The 18510-nt window shown below is 43.1% G+C and overlaps 1 protein-coding gene across 1 annotated transcript in view; it reads right to left on the reverse strand.

Moving 5' to 3' along the window:
- Positions 1-1273: 1273 nt before the first annotated feature.
- The window catches only part of KAT14 (lysine acetyltransferase 14), a 35114-nt gene continuing 17877 nt past the window's right edge, over positions 1274-18510 (reverse strand). Inside the window, exons 7-10 of the mRNA XM_025469213.3 lie at positions 7916-8052; positions 6223-6398; positions 4692-4882; positions 1274-1979 (exon numbers count right to left, since the gene is read on the reverse strand). Coding sequence (XP_025324998.1) covers positions 1806-1979; positions 4692-4882; positions 6223-6398; positions 7916-8052 — 678 coding nt within the window. The 3' untranslated portion in view covers positions 1274-1805. The remainder of the gene's footprint in view (positions 1980-4691; positions 4883-6222; positions 6399-7915; positions 8053-18510) is intronic.

The raw sequence follows: 18510 nt of genomic DNA on the forward strand, positions 1-18510 counted from the left end.
TGGGCTCCCGGCGTGGAGCCTGCTTCTCCCTCCTCCTGTGTCTCTGCCTCTCTCTCTCTATCATAAATAAATAAATAAATCTTTAAAAAAAAAACAAAAGGTTATCTGAGAAAATATCCCTAATTTTTTAGAAATAGCTCCAAAGTAGGTGTGAAATTATATGATATCTGAGATTTACCTTAAATACTTAGCAAAGGACAGAGGAAGCAACTGGCAAAAACCTTGATAATTACTGAATATGAGTAGTGGGCGAGTGTTGCACCATAATTTAAAAATGTGAGGCACATGGCTGGCTCTGTTGGTAGAGCAAGTGACTCTTGATCTCGGGGTTGAAGTTCGACTCCCACATTGGGTCTACGTAGAGATCACTTAAAAATCAAATCCTTAAATAAATAAAAGCAAAAACGTAAGACAAAAAGTCAATTAAGGCAATCACAGAACTCCTCAGCTCCTTGAAGTTATGGAGACAGTTGCTTCAGCCAGGTTTTGCAGCAAATGCTTGATGTTCATGTACAACAATCACAAGCTAGTTTCCAAGTTTGGAAAATATCACTTCCTCAGTTTTACTTCTTGGGGTCATAATCCCCAAATCTCTAAAAGGTACAAAAGCTCTCAGGAAGAAGGGAAGGAGGGAAGGAAGAAAAGGAAGGAAGTAACGCTGCTCCTGGCTGTCACCTTCATGGGCGGCAGAGCCTGGGCTGCTTTCCAAGGGCAGAACTCCCAGGCAGCCCTCAGGCAGAAGAGTAGTGCCTACCTCCTGAACAGAGGGATTTGAGCTGGCTCTGAGTGCAGCCCCTAGAACAAAGGATCTGACTGTGGTCAGATCTCCGATGCAGATTCTAACTGTGCACGCACAGTCTTCTAGAGACTATTAGGCTTCCTTTGGATTCTCACAGGGATCCGCATCCCCACAAGTTAAGAATCATTGCTCTTAATTAGATTGAAGCTCTGGCCATAGATAGTCACAAGGAAAGATTTTTGAGAACATCTGATACTTTTGGAAAAGCTCCTGCTCGATCCAAAAAACCCCACCTGACAGTCCATCTCTAACACTCTCTATAAACCAAAGAGCCTGGTCCTGCAGACCATACAGGCTCTGTCCCCAGCTGGCTCTACTTCCACCACCCACACCTCCAGCCAGGAGCACAGTCTCACTGGCAGGCAGCTCAGACACTCCAAGCCCAAACCAACTTCCCAGACATGGGAAGGATGGGTCTCCACCCTCCGGCCAAAGCTCCTGACAGGAGATGTAACAGAACAGGTGACACACATGTGGACACACATACTCTGTTTATTTGGACTGTGGCCAAAGTCAGTGAAAGACAGCAGAATCTCAGTGCCCTAGAGAAGTCCTCTTGGGTTCAACAACAGCTCACTCATGGCTGGGAGAGTGCTGGCCTCCCCTCGTGCGCTAACTCTCCCATCGGCCCTGACCGGCTAGAGCATCAATCGTTCATGGCTACCACACTTCCTCATCCTTTCAATGAAGAGATTCTCTCGAGGAGGGTATCAGCTTAGATACTCCTTTGTTCTTGCAAGCTGTCGGATAGACAGCATTGTTCAGTTCCAGTGAACTGTGGAGTCCTGAGACAGGGGCCAAGGCCTGTGCAGAAGGGACAGGTTTGCTGAAGGGCTGCTCGCTTCTTGATTCCACTGCCCCACCACCCATCTAGCCTTGGGTGAGAGATCTGAATGGCCGTCTGATGGCAGAGATTAGGGCCCTGGGAGACAGGAGCACCTGCCTGTGGGCCGGAATGAGGAGCCACCTGGAACAGCACCTGCGTCTCTGGAGCGCTGCATTCACCTCAGCGCCGGAGCCTCAGGAAGAATGCGTGTTTACACTCTGTACTCTCCAACGGGTAATATTTATCATAGAAATCTAAGACGTATTCTTCAGTCTTGAATCCAAACTTCTGGTAGAGCAGCATAGCGGGGTTGCTTGCTGAGACGTGAAGGGTCACATCCTTGCCCATGCAGGTCTGCCAAAAGAGTGGAAAAGTACCCGGTGAGAAGGAAAGAGCCTGAGGGAGATGAGTAGGTGAGGGAGTCTGTGAAGTGTAGGTAGGTGGTTATGACAACCGGGGACAGCCGGGACGGCAGCTGGGAGCCACAGCGCTGGGGACAGCTGGGAGCCCCAGTCTGTGGCCCAGCCACACACTCACTGAAGTGTTCGAGACTAAGGAAAGGATAGTGTGCTGCGTGTTTTTGCTCTCTGGGACAAAGGGCCCAGAGGGATAGTTTATTGTCAACAGATTATTTTATTTATAATTCAATTACACTTCCAAATACCAATACCTAGCACTGACAATCCTGAAGGAGAGAACAAGACGAGAAGTTCTGCTTTCTAAAACCGATGTTAGCTTGTACTCAAACTTGTAAAAATGCCCTTCCTAGACCCACCAGAAAAGATGCTAAGTATGAGGCTGGATACAAGGTATTAGGACTTTTAATTAGTTATGAAAGCTGAAGACTTGGTATGGACCTTTGGAATCCCACAGGCCCCCTCCCATCCATCCCAAACTAACATTACTGGAGTAATCTTCATTCTATTAATATGAGGCAAGTTCTTAAGATTCTTTAATTAGCTACACAGAAGAAAGAACTCAAAGTCATATAAATATAAACTAAGACCTAGCTTTCTTTTTTTTTTTTTTTTAAATTTTTTAATTTATTTATGATAGTCACACACAGAGAGAGAGAGAGAGAGAGAGGCAGAGACACAGGCAGAGGGAGGAGCAGGCTCCATGCACCAGGAGCCCGACGTGGGATTCGATCCCGGGTCTCCAGGATCGTGCCCTGGGCCAAAGGCAGGCGCTAAACCGCTGCGCCACCCAGGGATCCCAAGACCTAGCTTTCTGATGAGGAAGGCACTGAAGTACTGAGGTTGACAGGGTCCTTGAGATTTGGTAACCCACAGTTCCCCCAGGCATAGATTTAAGTAAGGGACTCTCAGGTAGACAACTGCACTCTTTTCTCTGCTTCTCTTACGTTGTGCGCCCAGTGGGACTGCTATGAGTGCATTAAATGAGTTTCATGGAGTGACACTCATGTTCCGATGCATGGTCTAACCATGGCACCATCAAGGACTACTGCCTGACTGAGCAGTACCATCAGGGCCTGGGGCTTACGGTCTGGCTGAGGGCCGAGTCCCACACAAGGATGAACACTTCTGCACCCACCTGCTGAGCCCTCAGTAAGCACTGACCCTGCACCAGACCTTCTATGAGACACAACCTGGGAGTATCGCCCCTGCTGATGAAGGGAAAGGTGGCAGTGCTGCTGGTGAGGACGGCAGGATGAACAGGGGGCGGTCGAGCCTGTGAGTGGGGTGGGGAATGGGGTGAGGTACAGATAACTGAGACTCTCAACACAACACAAGGGAGTACATGCTAACTGCTGTATGGAGAGAGAAGAAAGCAATTTCTAGAAAATGGTTCTAGGTTCTTGACGGCACTGGGAAGTGCTGAGCAAGTTTCGTTAATAATTGGAAAAATGATATTTTATCTTCTCCTTCCTCTATTTAAAAAGAATCTTGCCCACATAATACACAATCCTCCATGCCAAATGGTTTCTAAATTAAAGTTAATTAAAGAAATAAATTCCTTACATGTTTTTCGATATTAGTATATAAATTTTCTTCAACAGTCATACAGATATATCAAAGGATGAATTATAATTCAATATTAAAATCAAGTCTCAAAGGCTTACACAGCTTATACAATGACAGTAAAGTCAATAATAATCAGCAGTAATAGAATATGTAGTCCTGGTTGATACAGTTTTGCTAAGATGTTTAAAAATACCAAAACTTTTGCAACAGCATAGGTGGTATCATGCTCAGTGAAAGAAGTCAGACAAGATACTGTATGATCTCACTTATATGTGGAATCTAAAAAACAAACAATGAAAGGCTGAACAGACAGATACAGAGAACAGACTGGTGCGGTTGCCAGAGGCAGGGCTGGGGGGTGGGTGAACTGGCTGAACGGGGGTCAAAAGGTACAGATTTCTAGTTTATAAAAGCAGTCAATCCTGGGGAGGTCACGTACAGCATGCAGACTGCAGCTCACAATACTGTACTGTATATTTGAAAGTTGCTAAGAGAGTAGATCTTAAGAGTTCTCATCCCAAGAAAAAAAATGTTTGTAACTAAGTTTGTAACTGTGTCTGTAACCATGTGTGGTGATGGATGGTAACTAGACTCACCTTGGTGATCACTTTGCAACATAGTCAAATATCAAATCATTACACTGTACAGCTGAAATGAGCATGTTTTGTAGGTCAGTTATACCTCAGTAAGAAAAGACCTCTAGAGATCACAGTTCCACTTCTACTTCTCATAGCCATGGCAGTAGTGTTTCTAAAAGCAGAAACAGTTACCAATATGGGTCATACAAGTGCTTTGGGGTCTCACTTTTGATACTTTCTCATTTTTACTATACATGTTTACAAACTGGTTTCTTTGAAACCTGGGCCTGAACAGTGATCTTATTTTAAAGGGGCAAAGCTTTTTTTTGGTGTGTGTGTTAACAGCCTCAGGAGGGAAGGTGACTGGTGTTTTCTCACTGGGTTTCCGAGCCCGCCCATTCGGTCGGGCTGTGCTGGGAAGGCTCAGCTGGCGTCATCCCTCCATCCTTCCTCCAAGTCTTCCAGGGGAGCCCAGAGGTAAGCTGGTAGCACAGATGCCGTACCTGAATCAGATGATAAATCATGAAAGTTGCAATCCCTGCTCTTCTCCATTCAGGATGGACAAACAGAAATGAAATGTAAGCTTCATTGTACTTCACATCAGGTACCATGAAGCCAAAGGCAATGATGACTTTTTTATAAAGGACAACAACACTGAAGTCTGGATACTGTAGGCACTCAGACAGGTCAATGCCTAAGGAAAAGAGATATTTGGAGAGTCAAACTGTGTGCCTTCTGGAATTAAGGAACATCAAGCTGTTCAGTCTGTACTTACAACTACACCTGCATGCTAAAAACTAAACCAAAACAAAAAACCAAAAACAAAACTGAAAACGAAGATATATGCATAGACATACGTCAGATCATAAAAATAAAAATGAATTTTAGAAAATATCAAAACAAACACCATTTTTTCTAAGTCCACATTTTAAGAGAAGAGAGGCAGGGTACGGTGAGTAGCACAGAGCGCACAGGTCTAGAACTGGACATACCTGGCTGTGAACCTAGCCTCCTCTACAACATGTGTCAGCCAGCACTTTTCTAAACGTGGGCCTCAGTGTCTGCACATCTAGACTTCCAAGGGTGGGAGCAAAGACCCCGAGAGCCCATACTGTCCTGTTCTTCACCTTATACATATACAGCTGACAAGCTCTTTTGTACAAATGCTACATTTTACAATAAAGGGGATAAACACAAAATAATTGTATGCATAATGTTGGAGGCACCCAGAGTAAGGTCAGAAGTAGCAGATGCTTCTGGAATGTTCCTTTTGGCCCCCATACCACTCCTAAAAGAATGAGCACAACTCTACCACCACGTGCACTATTACCTGACTATCAGACAAGAAAGATGACACAGCACTAATCCCGATGATATCTTATCTAACATCTAGAAGACATGTAATATTTCTCTTGCGTTTCAAAGCAGCGCAGTAAGGCAGATCCACAAAGAACATGTTTATATGTAGTGACGAAAATGCATTCATTCCTTTACTTGGTGGCTTGGGTCTTCAGAGAGACAACATATTGAGGCTGATAAAATGACAAATCACACTGGGTTTACTCTTATTTTCAAAGTCTGCAATTGGGGTATTTGGCTTTTTAAAAATGCCTTTTGGCTGTACTAACACTCTCCCCAAGGAATAGCTAAATAAACAAAATCACAGAATTATTAAGCAAAAAATCAAAAGTGTCCAGACATGCCCAAGCTACCAGTCAGTGTATCACTGGTAGACATTATTTGGTATCTAAACTTATGTAGAAGCAAAACAGGTTGAAACTTTTATCCTGGAAGCAGAGACAGGGAAGAGAAACATACAAAAACACTATTTATTACTTTAATTGCTGGCTTCTTTTTGATCTCAGAAAAAAAAAAAACGTGTTTATATTTTATTATTTCTATCTTAGTAGAGACAAACTAAATGAAATCATGAGTAAAGGTTTTAGAATCACACGACATACATTAATTAAAAAAAAAATCAATAAAGTGAACTACACAAAACACTGATTTGCTTAGTTTCGAAGGGGAACATACCAGGCCAAAAAAACTCCTGACACATAGAGTTTATCGTTGGGATGTGATTTGGCCGGACATAACAGTAATCAAGAGGTGCCTCGGCTTCCGGCATCCAGTGAGGGTCACTCCTGTGCAGGTGGGAACGAATCTGTGACAGGAGCTGCAGTTTGGGTGGCTTTGTTTCATAGTCACGCCTCCAGGATCACAGAAAACAACAAATTCAAGTAAGAAAAATATCCGTTATTATTCCTAGCCAAGTTATTCACATAAACTATTCTGCCTGAAAATTTTAAGCTAACTTGTGCTACTTCCTATGGCAGACAGCTTGGTAACTTGATAGCCTGACAGTTTTCTGGAATGAAATTTAAAATTCGCTCTGTTAGGGGTGCCTGGGTTGCTCAGTCAATTACACATCTGCCTTCGGCCCAAGTCATAATTCCAGGGTCCTGAGACAGAGCTCTGCATCCAGCTTCCTGCTCAGTAGGGACTCTGCTTCTCCTTCCCCCTGCTCCCTGCTTATGTTCTCTCTCACTCTTTTCTATCTCAAATAAAACCTTAAAAATAAAATTCTCTCTATTAACATGCATCAGACCAAAGCACTCTGTACCTGTACTCTGGAACCCTACTTGTGCTGGTGAGCCTTAATGGACAGAATGAGGGAACACACAGCAGCCTGATTCCAGCCTGCGTGCTCTGGCCCAGGAAAGAGCCTGAGGAGGGAGGGTGCAGGTCCAACGGGGCTGCTGGGCCAGGCTTGCATGCGGCCTCTCACAGGCTCTGCCAGGGATGGCGGTGCTGGGCAAAGAGGATCAGGTGATCTAGAGAAAGCATGGTCAATAAGACAACACAACTTTCTCAAGACAGCACTAGGGACCTCTCTAGTTAGCTTAGCTTCCACAGCACTGCCTAGACAATGAGACTCATCATCACCCTCAAATATGAGCCCAACTGAGATGTCTCTCCCATTTTTTTTTTTCATTTCACAGACTACTGAATATATATAACTTTAAAATTTAAAGAAACTCAATAATGAGTATAATACTCATAATGAAGTCTAATGGAGTTAACTTATCCTTGCTTTTTAATTTCTTCTATTTTTATTTTTATTTTTAAAGATTTTATTTGAGGGACGCCTTGGTGGCTCAGTGGTTGAGCATCTGCCTTCAGCTCAGGGCATGATCCTGGGGTCCTGGGATCGAGTCCCACATCAGGCTCCCAGCAGAGAGCCTGCTTCTCCCTCCACCTATGTCTCTGCCTCTCTCCATGTCTCACTCATAAATAAATAAATAAATAAGATCTTAAAAAAAAAAAAGAAAAGATTTTATTTGAGAGAGAGTGAGTGAGGGAGAGAGCACAGCCAGGGTGAGGGGCAGAGGGAGAGAATCCCAAACAGACTCCCTGCTGAGCGTGGTGCCTGATATGGGGCTTGATCCCAGGACTCTGGGATCTTGACCTGAACCAAAGGCAGATGCTTAACCGACTAAGCCACCCAGGCACCCTGCTTTTTATATTTCTTTCAAAGGACCATCATTTCTGCAAAAAACGTATAGTTGAAGCAAACAAAAGACTGAACACAGAGCACAGACTCAGTCTGTGTCAATGCCTGCTCACAGGGGTTGGTCTAGACTTGCTCCAATGGGAAACCAGGGCACAGAAGCCACAAATACCATTCCTCACAACACACTCAACATCACAGCTCTTTTCCACATACCTGATATAAGGTTTCAAGATCCGAGAGGTGTAAGGGCTGACAATACTCTGGTCCACAGCCATATCTTCCGATCCCACCAAACGATATAGAAACCTAGTGGTCTGGTGCCGAAATCCTTTCCTGGATGGCAAGGCAGTCTAGGAGAAAGAAACGCTGGTTATGTCAAGATAAAGTCACTGAAAGGATTGGTTTGATTTCAGAGAATTAGTATGTACATATTCTAATGTGTCAGAAAGTAGGCCTTTTTGTGTTACTTATTCGGAACGCTCAGATTTCAATACAAATCTCACAGGTACCACATAAAATTAGATATGAAAAACCAATCTTGGTTCTAACAGTTTAAAATTGAAATAATTAAAAAAATTTTTAAGTTAAAGATCTTAAGTCATTTAAGTGAGTGAAATTCAAGACCGAGCACTGGATTTACGGTTTCTGTAAGTTTCATTCTACCTAATAACATCTCCAATCCACAGTCATCAGATATTAACACACTAAAAACGTGGGTTCTGCTGCAGGAGTATTCTGTTATCCACAGAGCAGCAGGGACCAATTACAGCTGCTCCTGTATACAGATTTATTAAAAAATGCCTCTATTCCGATGAGTAAATTTAACAGGTGTAGGACTATCATTCCTATGACAAATCATGAAAGCAGAGAGGCCCTACCAGGGGTTGAATGAGGAGGTGGCTCTGTGTTCCTTAGGTGGGTGTCCTGATAGAACAGGTGGGCTTCACCCTGGAAGCCTGACTAGAGATGCCTGCTTCTGGGAGTGCTGCTCCAGGGCCCTCACCATGTAGTAACAGAACATGTGCAATTAAGGTTTTATAGCAAAGAGCCCAGATGGAAGATTAAAAGGCACATTTATAAAGTGGTTTGCCAAGGCCTGGATGAAGTTTAGAAACTTGAGTTGTTGTGGGAGAGTCAGTTTGCTCTTTACCCTAGAAAATAACTTTGTTGTCAAGAGAGCAAGAATTCCTTCTTTTATAATTTGCTCTCATTACTTTCCCCAACTGGACACCAAAACTTTCAAAGGATGACTCTGAAAGTCTTCTAAGACTTTCCAGTAAGTTTCAGAGGGAAATTCAGAGCCAGGCATATAATTTCCAAACACAGCCTCAACACTTCTTCCTGTGCCTGTGGGTTCATATGGCTCATCATGTCAAGCGGCAGAATCTGTTCCCACCCCTTGAATCTGGGTGGGCCTGACCAATCATAAGGCGTCAGAAGCAACACTCTGGGACCTTGAGCCGAGGCCCTAAGAGGACCAGCAGCTTCCACCTTCTGTCTCTTTGAGTCCAACTGCCATGGTGTCCAGGCTGGAGCAATGAATGTCTACAGGCTACAGAGATGGGCTCTGGAGGAAGGGAAGCCATCCTGGTCATTCCAATCCTGACTCAGCTACCTGCTCAAGGCAGCCATGTGAATGACCTCAGCCTTCAGCATATGGGATAGAACCACCCCCCAGTTGAGTCTTAGTCAACCCACAGAATCAGAAGAAAGTTTAAATATTAAACCTCTCAGTTGTAGAGTGGCTTATAATGCAGCAAAAGATAACTGAAACACCAGCCAACAAACCACTTTCCCATAATAGACAATTTGGTTCATGTCTCAAGGAGAGTTGTGTGGAACTCCATAGACGTTATCTAGTACCCTAACTTCTTTCCATCTAGCCCCTCCTCGACTTCAGCTTAGATCACTACCACTGCTTCCCATCAGTCTCCCTGCTCCCACTTTCACCCCTTATTGACCATTCTCCACACAGAGCTAGATGTTTCTTTTAAAAATAAATAAATTCCCTTCCCTTCGTCAAAATTCCTACATGGCTTCCTTACAATTCATAGTCCTTACCTGCGACTGCAGGATCTGCCTGTTAACCTCTGTGGCTTCATCTCCTACCCACTTCCTCTGCAGTCACCATGCTCCAGCTCCAGACACCAAACTATCTGGTGCTTTCCAGTGTGCACCTGGGCTTTCTGCCTTGAACCTTCCTCAATCTGGGTCTCCTTGTGGACCAGGATGGGGTCGAGTGAGACCTTCACTGAAAGGCTGTCCTCAAGCACCCTGTCCCAAGTGGTACTACTGCCTTCTGCTCTCCTACCCGTTGCCACATCCACCTTGCAGGAAATGATCCCATTTAGTTAGTCCTGTCATCTCCTGTTCATGGGAGTATCTCCCTGCTCCATCTAGCAGGCACCTTCTGCCCTTATTCACTACAGTGTCCCCAACTAGAGGAGTGTGTGGCACACATCAAGTACCCAACTTAGGTTTGCTGAATGATGAAATGGTATGGGGCGAGGAGGAGGGAAGCAACCCAAAGCTAAACAGTTTTGAAAATGTTACATGGGTTTCTTCAAACTTCTAAACAAAATGGAGCAGTAGGTGGGCTGCTGGGTCCCTTTCCCAAACCCATCCTGAAAGATGCCACAAGAGTGAGGGAAGATGGAACAAAAAGGCTGTGAGAAACCCCAGGAGCAACCGAAGATGGCCGGGTAGGTGAGGCAGCAAAGGGCAGCCTGGTGCAGAGAAAGGCTCTCCATCACAGGTAGGGATGGGGGCACTTCCTAGTTAGGCCATTTCCTCTTGCAAGCTCTGCTCTGAATGGATCTCTGCCAATCAACTTGCCAGCAAGTGTCAGCTGGAGGGGTCACAACAGGATAGTGCTAGAGCCTTAAAACTGCCAAGAGGGTGACAAGCTAAGAACCAGACTTTTGCCCTTTCCTCAGGTGTATATACCAGCAAAGGTACCTGGTTATACTAAGGGAATATTCATTCACAAGGGAAAAAAAATCAAGATATGTCAACAAGCAGTGCAAAAGAAAGTAAACAAACTATACTGGAAAAGGGCAGAATTAATTTACAAGTCAACTAAGCATTTTTAAAAAGCAAATAAACAGTGATCAGGGAAGTGCAAACTAAGACAACAATGAGATACCACTTGACACCCGCTAAGATGGCTATATCAAAAAGATGTATCAAGTCCTGGTAATGACATGTGGAGAAGTCAAGGTCTTCATAAAGTGCTGGAGCAAATATAAGATGGTGCAGCTAATTTGGAAAAGTCTGGCAGTTCTTCAAATGTTAAATATGTTACCATTTAATTGAGGAATCCCACTCCTAGGTATATACCCAAGAGAAACAAAAACTTATGTCCACAAGAAGACGTTTACACCAATGTTCAAGCAGCACTATTCACAAGAGTCAAAAACTGGAAACAACTCAAGTGTCCATCAATTGATGTGTGGATAGACAAAATGTAGTGCATCCATACAATGGGGTATTATGTAGCCATAAAAAGGAATGGAGTGCTAATATATACTACAACATGGATGAATCTTGAAAACATGCTAAGTGAAAGAATACAGTCAGAAAAGATCATTTATTATGTGATTTTACTTATGCAAAACGTCCAGAATAGGTAAATCCATAGAGGTAAAAAATAGATTAATGGGGGCTGGGTATAGAGGTTGGCCAGTAATAGCTACACCATTCAGGGTGATGAAAATGTTCTAAAATTGATTATGATGATAGTTATACAATTCTGTGAATATAGCAGAAACCACCAAATTGTACACTTTGAATGGGGGGAATTGTATGGTATGGGAGTTGTATCTCAAAAAGGCTGTTAAAAAAAAAAAAAAGCATAAGTAGACTCCAAGATAATAAAGGAACCTGGGAACAGGAATGAGTATAGTTATGAAGAATCTCTTATTCATTACTGGATATTAAATACATGATCACTGAAATAAAGCACTGAGTGAATGAGTTAGGGATAGATTGAGGAACTCTTCAAAGAGGCAAAGGAAGAGATAAATGAAAGAATTAATGGTGTCGGGATCCCTGGGTGGCGCAGCGGTTTAGCGCCTGCCTTTGGTCCAGGGCGCGATCCTGGAGACCCGGGATCAAATCCCACGTCGGGCTCCCGGTGCGTGGAGCCTGCTTCTCCCTCTGCCTATGTCTCTGCCTCTCTCTCTCTCTCTCTGTGTGACTATCATAAATAAATAAAAAATTAAAAAAAAAAAGAATTAATGGTGTCAACATCCATATAAGAAGTCCAGAAAAAGAGGGGAAAAGTAAAAGAGGAATATATTTAAAGAAGCAATGATGAAGAATTTCCCAGATTAAAAAACATGTAAAAGGCCTTCTGGTTTCCCATCCAGCATATAAGGAGAATGGAAGTCGTCACTGTATCCTAACAAGTAAAAAGTTGAACAAACTGAAAATCACTCTTCGTAGACCCATCAGAGAATTGGGAGCTCAGAGAAAGACAAACAGGTGAATACAGGGAATCATAACTTAGCAGAGTAGAAACCTCCAGGAACCAGTGCTGGGGTAGGAAAACCTACCCAGCAATGGACAAATTGCTGGAGGCACAGTGTGGATAATGCAGAAAGAAAAAACTTGGGGAAGGGGACATTTGTGACTTTTACCTCCAGGAGCTCTACCAGGTTCTCATTGTAAGGATCAAAGAAAAATCCCCTCGGGCTTCTGGCAGGGAAAAGGTAGCTGTTTTGAAAATATGTCAGAGTCCCTTATTCTTAACAAGTTCTGCCCACAAGAGAAACTATTTTACCAGAGCCTAACCCACTTGTGGAAAGGGAATTAGCCACCTCCAGCTCCCGCCAGACCTTCCATGTCACCTAACTGAGGAGGCAAATCTGAGAATCACTGTGATAGTCACAGCCCAGGGGCATGTGTTCACTAAAAGACTGAGAACTAATCATAGGACCACAGAACCCTTCTCACCCTATACCTCACCACTGTACCACTCAAGGCTTACTTTTCAGTTCCTTTTACCCAAGATATCATATTTGGGAGTTCAATAAAAAATTACAAGGTACACTAAAAGGCAAAACACACCACCTGAAGAGACAGAACCAGACTCAGACATGGCAGAGATGTTGGAATTATCAGACTGGGAATATAAAACAATTATGATTAAAATGTTAAGGGCTCTAACGGATAAAGCAGACAATACCCAAGAATAGATGGGCAATTTATGGAAATTCTAAGAAAGAATCAAGAAGAAATGCTAGGGAGCAAAAACATTGTAACAGAAATGAAGAACCGTCTTTGGTGGGCTCATCGGTAGACTAGAGAGGGCTGAAGAAAGAACCTCTGAGCTTGAGAATATGTCAAAAGGAACTTACAAAATTGAAAAGCAAAGAGAAAAAAATGACTAAAAAAAAACAGAACAGGGGGATCCCTGGGTGGCGCAGAGGTTTAGTGCCTGCCTTTGGCCCAGGGCGCGATCCTGGAGACCCGGAATCGAGTCCCACGTCAGGCTCCCGGTGCATGGAGCCTGCTTCTCCCTCTGCCTTTGTCTCTGCCTCTCTCTCTCTCTCTGTGACTATCATAAATAAATAAAAATTAAAAAAAAAAAGAACAGAATATCAAAAACTGTGTTACAACCACAAAAAGTGTAAAATACACTTAAGAGGAATACCAGAAAAAGAAGAGAAAGGAACAGAAGAAATAACTGAAGTAGTAACGATGAAGAATTTCACCAAATTAATCAGACACCACACCAAAATCACAAATCCGGAAAGTTCAAAGAACAAAAGTAGGATAAATGTCAAGATGAGTACGTGGAATATAAGAAATAGTGAAAGGAAGGAAACTGAGTGGGAAAAATTAGAGAGGGAGACAAACCCTGAGAGACTCCTAACTCTGGGAAATGAAAAGGGTTGTGGAAGGGGAGGTGGGAAGGGGGTTGGGGTAACTGGGTGATGGGCACTTGATGAGAGGAGCACGGGGTGTTATACTGTATGTTGGCAAATTGAACTTAAATAAAAGCAATGTAAAAAAATGTCAAGATGAAACCGCTTAAAAGCATAAAGTTGAACAAAAATCAAAATGGTTGCACTAACGCTTCAGTGAAGCTCGATTTTAAAGTAACCTTCTCCCTCTCTTCCACACACCTCTCCGCCTCCCTTCTCAGCCTTTTGTTTTAGGGACCCAGTATGATCCTGAAGACATGTCCAACAAGGCTGGCAGCACATACACAAATCCTGTCAAAACCAGCTAGATCTTTTCTCTGGGCGGGCTCGCAGTTTTAAAGGCCTTGGCCTGCTGCAACCTCCTTTGCCTAGTAAAGCAACAAAACTATTGTTCCTTTTTTATCCCAAACTCTGTCTTCGTGCTGTACTTGGCTCTGAAGCATAGAGGTTAGTGGTTTTCGTCAACAAATCAGCATATAAGACACTTGTGACTGAAGGTGAAGTGGTGTCAAACAAAATAAAGGAGACTGAAAATACTACTTTAAATGCTCAAAAAGAATTAAAGATTAGAAACAAAGACAAAATTCTGAAAGCTTCCAGGGTATGGGAGAATAAAATAGGAGACCACCTACAAAGAAACAAGAATAAGACCAACAGAGGGGCCCGCTCTCAGCAACACTATATATATAATAGAGTAATAATTTCAAAATGTTGAAGGAAAAACCAAAATGATAATTTTATATCCAGCTACACTATCATTTAAATACAAGAGTGAAATGAAGGTATTTTTAGGCATATAGGTATTCAAAATTAACCTCAAAACAACCATATTTTTAAAAATTGTTAAAGGAAGTAGTCTAGCAAGAAATTAATCTAGGCTTATATTCATTTATACTGTGTGTACATATACACATATTTGGGTTATTTTTATTTCATTGATGTATATTGTACTTTCTATGCCAATAACACATTATTTTAGTTAATATATTTTATAATGTATTTTGACATATTAGAAGGCAAGTTCCTACTCATGATCGTCGTACTCACATAAGAGTAATAAACAAGTAAGTGAGGTTTACTGCTATTTAAGTAAATACAAAAGAAAAAAAAAACAGATAAAAGCATGCAAAAATATCCTATCTGGAGGGAAGACTACATGATACTATTAAAAAATCAATAGAGAAAAATATGTCCTGAGTTACGGCCTATAAGAATAAAAACAGAGCACGTAACTTTCTTTATAGCAAAGAATCAACATCATATATACTATTTTCTCTGACCACAACATAATTTAATTAGAAATTAAATCAATTACTAAAAGATAGTTTAAAAGTTCTGTATATCTAAAGTCGTAAGTCATAGCTAAATCAGTATTATAGGTACATTTACAGCTATGACTGTATTTATCTGAAAACAAGAAAGGGTATGGGTTGAGCAAATGCATTTATAGCTGTTCTCATGTGTCACCACATTAAAATGATATGAAAATCACAGGTCAGGATGGGGGATTAATCACATAATTTTATTCCCTCCCAAAAACCCACTAAAACTACAGAATCAGACTTAAAAAAAAAAAAGAGTAGCATACAAAAATAGAAAGATCATGGGAAGAAACATCTGGGAAGCAGATGGACAAATACTACTTTAAAGCCAAAATTCCAAGTTGGCTTTGGGTAAGGTGAGAACCAGACCAATCTGTACTGCAGCACACTCCTAAAACTCTGTAGCAGCGTCAGACTCCTCTGGAGCTAGGGATAAATGGGGAGGTAGAATATGGAGCAGGTAAAAGCTGTTTGCACAGCAGTTCCATCCTCAAATAATCCTCAACCTCCTACTGCCAGGTGGCTGCCTCCCCAGAGACGTCTGGAGGTCCCTTCTCTAGAGAAGGTGTAACCAACACTACTGAGTGACAAGTGTCACTTGAGGGGCATGCACAATGAGGCCATCATCTTAAGTCCCTGCTGCAGCGCACCACCTTTTATTTAGTTTTGTCATTTTATTTTTTTTCACTGTAAATGCCTTCCTCGCTCCCCATCCTCTATTTCCCCCTCCCCTCTGGCAAGCAGTAGTTTGTTCTCTGTAATTAAGAATCTGTTTCTTGGGCACCTGGGTGGCTCAGTCGTTGAGCATCTGTCTTCAGCTTAGGTCATGATCCCAGGCTCCTGGGATCAAGTCTGGCATCAGGCTCCCCACAGGGAGCCTGCTTCTTCCTCTACCTATGTCTCTGCCTCTCTCTGTGTCTCTCATCAATAAATAAAATCATTAAAAAAAAAGTCTGTTTCTTGATTTACCTTTTTTGCTCCTTCATTTTTCTTAAATTCCACATGAGTGAAATCATATGGTATTTGTCTTTCTCTGACCTATTTTGCTTAGCATTATAACTCTCTATGTTGTTGCAAATGGCAAGATGGCATTCTTATGGCTGAGTAATATTCTACTCTGTGTGTGTGTGTATCTATATACACCTATGTATACCTGTAAAACCCATCTTCTTTACCCACTCATCTATCAATGGACACTTGGGCTGCTTCCATAGTTTGGGTATTGTAAGTAATACTGCAATAAACATCAGGATACACGTAGCCCTTTGAGTTTTCGTATCTGTACTTTCTGGGTAAATACCCAGTAGTATGACTGCTGGATCGTAAGGTATACTGGATCCTCTATTAAACCCAGGGACTTGTAGCTCAGAATATCATCAGTACTCAGCTGGGTTTCACCATGTACTCTAATACTCCTCTATTCCCCCCATGCCCACTCCCTGGATCAGGAGAGGGCCCCACAAATAATCACGTTGGCTTCCTACAAGCTGGAAGGAAGCACATCAGTCCAGAGGCAAGAAAGAGAGGGCCCTGCTGCCCCTGCCCAGATTTCTGCCACATTGTGTGGTACACAGAGCAGCCCTGCCTGATGGTCAGACTGTGAGATGCCTCAAGTTTCCTGGGACTGCCTAATGACCTGGGATACTGACTTCTCTGGAAAGGGGTCAGGGAAGCTGGAGCCAGAGTATGACTATGAGTTTCCCCAGGCTGCTAGGTCAATGGCCCACAAACCAGTAGCTTAAACAACAAACTTCTTCCATAGTTCCAGAGGCCAGAAGTCAGAAATCAAGGTGTCAGCAGGGCGGTGCTCTCTCTGAATTTCTAAGGGAGATCTGTTCCAAGCTTTTTCTTACCTCCTGGTGATGCCACCAATCCTCAATGTCCCTTAGCTTGTAGCTTCATTGCTCTGCCTCAACCATCACATGGTGGCCTCCCTGGGTCTGTCTCTGTGTCTCTCCTCTTCTTATAAGGACACCAGTCAGATTAGATGAAGGGTCCACCCTGTTCCAATGTGACCTCAACTTAGCTAATTGTGCCTCTCTCTGTGTGTCTCTCACAAATAAAGAAAATCTTTTAAACGAAAAAAAAAAAACCTTAGCTAATCGTATCTGCAAAGGCCCATTTTCCTTTTTTTGTTTGTTTGTTTTTTTAAAGGTATTATTTATTCATGAGAGACACAGAGAGAGGCAGAGACACAGGCAGAGGAAGAAGCATGCTCCATGCAGGGAGCCTGATGTGGGACTGGATCCTGGGTCTCCAGGATCATGCTCTGAGCTGAAGGCAGACACTCAGCCACTGAGCCACCCAGGTGTCCCAGGGCTGATTTCCAAACAAGGTCACACTCACAGGTACCAAGGGCTGAAATGTCAATATGTCCTTTGGGAGGGCACAATTCCCTCTACAACAATGACCTGGAGGCACTGCTCAGCTTACCCTCTCCTGAAAGCCTTCCTCTAATAGTGGCAAAGTCCTTACACAGCTAGATCAGTGCCTCCTACTTAGTGACATAAAAAACTCAGAGTGGCTCCTCTGAGGAGGGAGTAGGCAGTACACAGAACCTCCAACGTGCTTGTAATGTTCTGTTTAACCCAAGAGATAGACATAGAAGCACTTATTTTATTAATCTATAAATCATACAGATATGTTCTATGTATTCTTCTATTGTCATTGGACACATTTCACAATTTATAAAATTAACTATAGGCATTAAAAAGACAAACCCACAGGAACAAAGAAAAAATGAACAGATGACTGCAACAAAAGACTATGAGTAAGTGGCAAACAGCTGAAACCAGAGAACCAGAGCCTAAGGCAGCAATGAAGACAGACCAGGAACAGCATGATTTACATGAAGGGCCTCAGGAAAGGCAGCAAGGCAGTGGGTCCTGCTAACACTGAGAGTGGGTGAAGGGACTGTGGGTGAGAGTCTCTTTACTTAAGAGGTTAGGGATCCCTGGGTGGCGCAGCGGTTTGGCGCCTGCCTTTGGCCCAGGGCGCGATCCTGGAGACCCGGGATCGAATCCCACATCGGGCTCCCGGTGCATGGAGCCTGCTTCTCCCTCTGCCTGTGTCTCTGCCTCTCTCTCTCTCACTGTGTGCCTATCATAAATAAAAAAAAAAAAAAAAAAGAGGTTAAAGCCTCCGATTACACGCTCACTGCCCACATCCAAAAACGACCTTTTCCTCCATGGGCAGAAGACTAGACTGCCCGATGCCCCAGTGTCCAGAATCTCTTCTGGACACAGCCAAGGGTGGGAGTGAAAACCGGGAGGCTCAGGGAAGTCTGCCAGCTGAATGGTAGGCTCCTGGCCCTCCATACCCACCCCTAGCATGCAGGCAGGCAGGTAGCTAAGTACTTCCCAGGAAAGGAAAGATGCAAAACAGGAGAAAAAAAGAAAATTAAGGGATCCATCTAGAGTAGGGGTTGTCAGCAAACTATACCTCATAGGCCAGATCCAGCCTGTTGTAGAAAATAATGTGTCACTGAGACGCAGCCACGCCCATCCATTTTATCTGGCTTTCACACAACAGCAGAGCTGAGTAGTTACAACTCAGA

This window comes from Canis lupus, chromosome 24 (genome assembly GCF_003254725.2).
Source record: "Canis lupus dingo isolate Sandy chromosome 24, ASM325472v2, whole genome shotgun sequence".
In the NCBI taxonomy this organism is placed as follows: domain Eukaryota; kingdom Metazoa; phylum Chordata; class Mammalia; order Carnivora; family Canidae; genus Canis; species Canis lupus.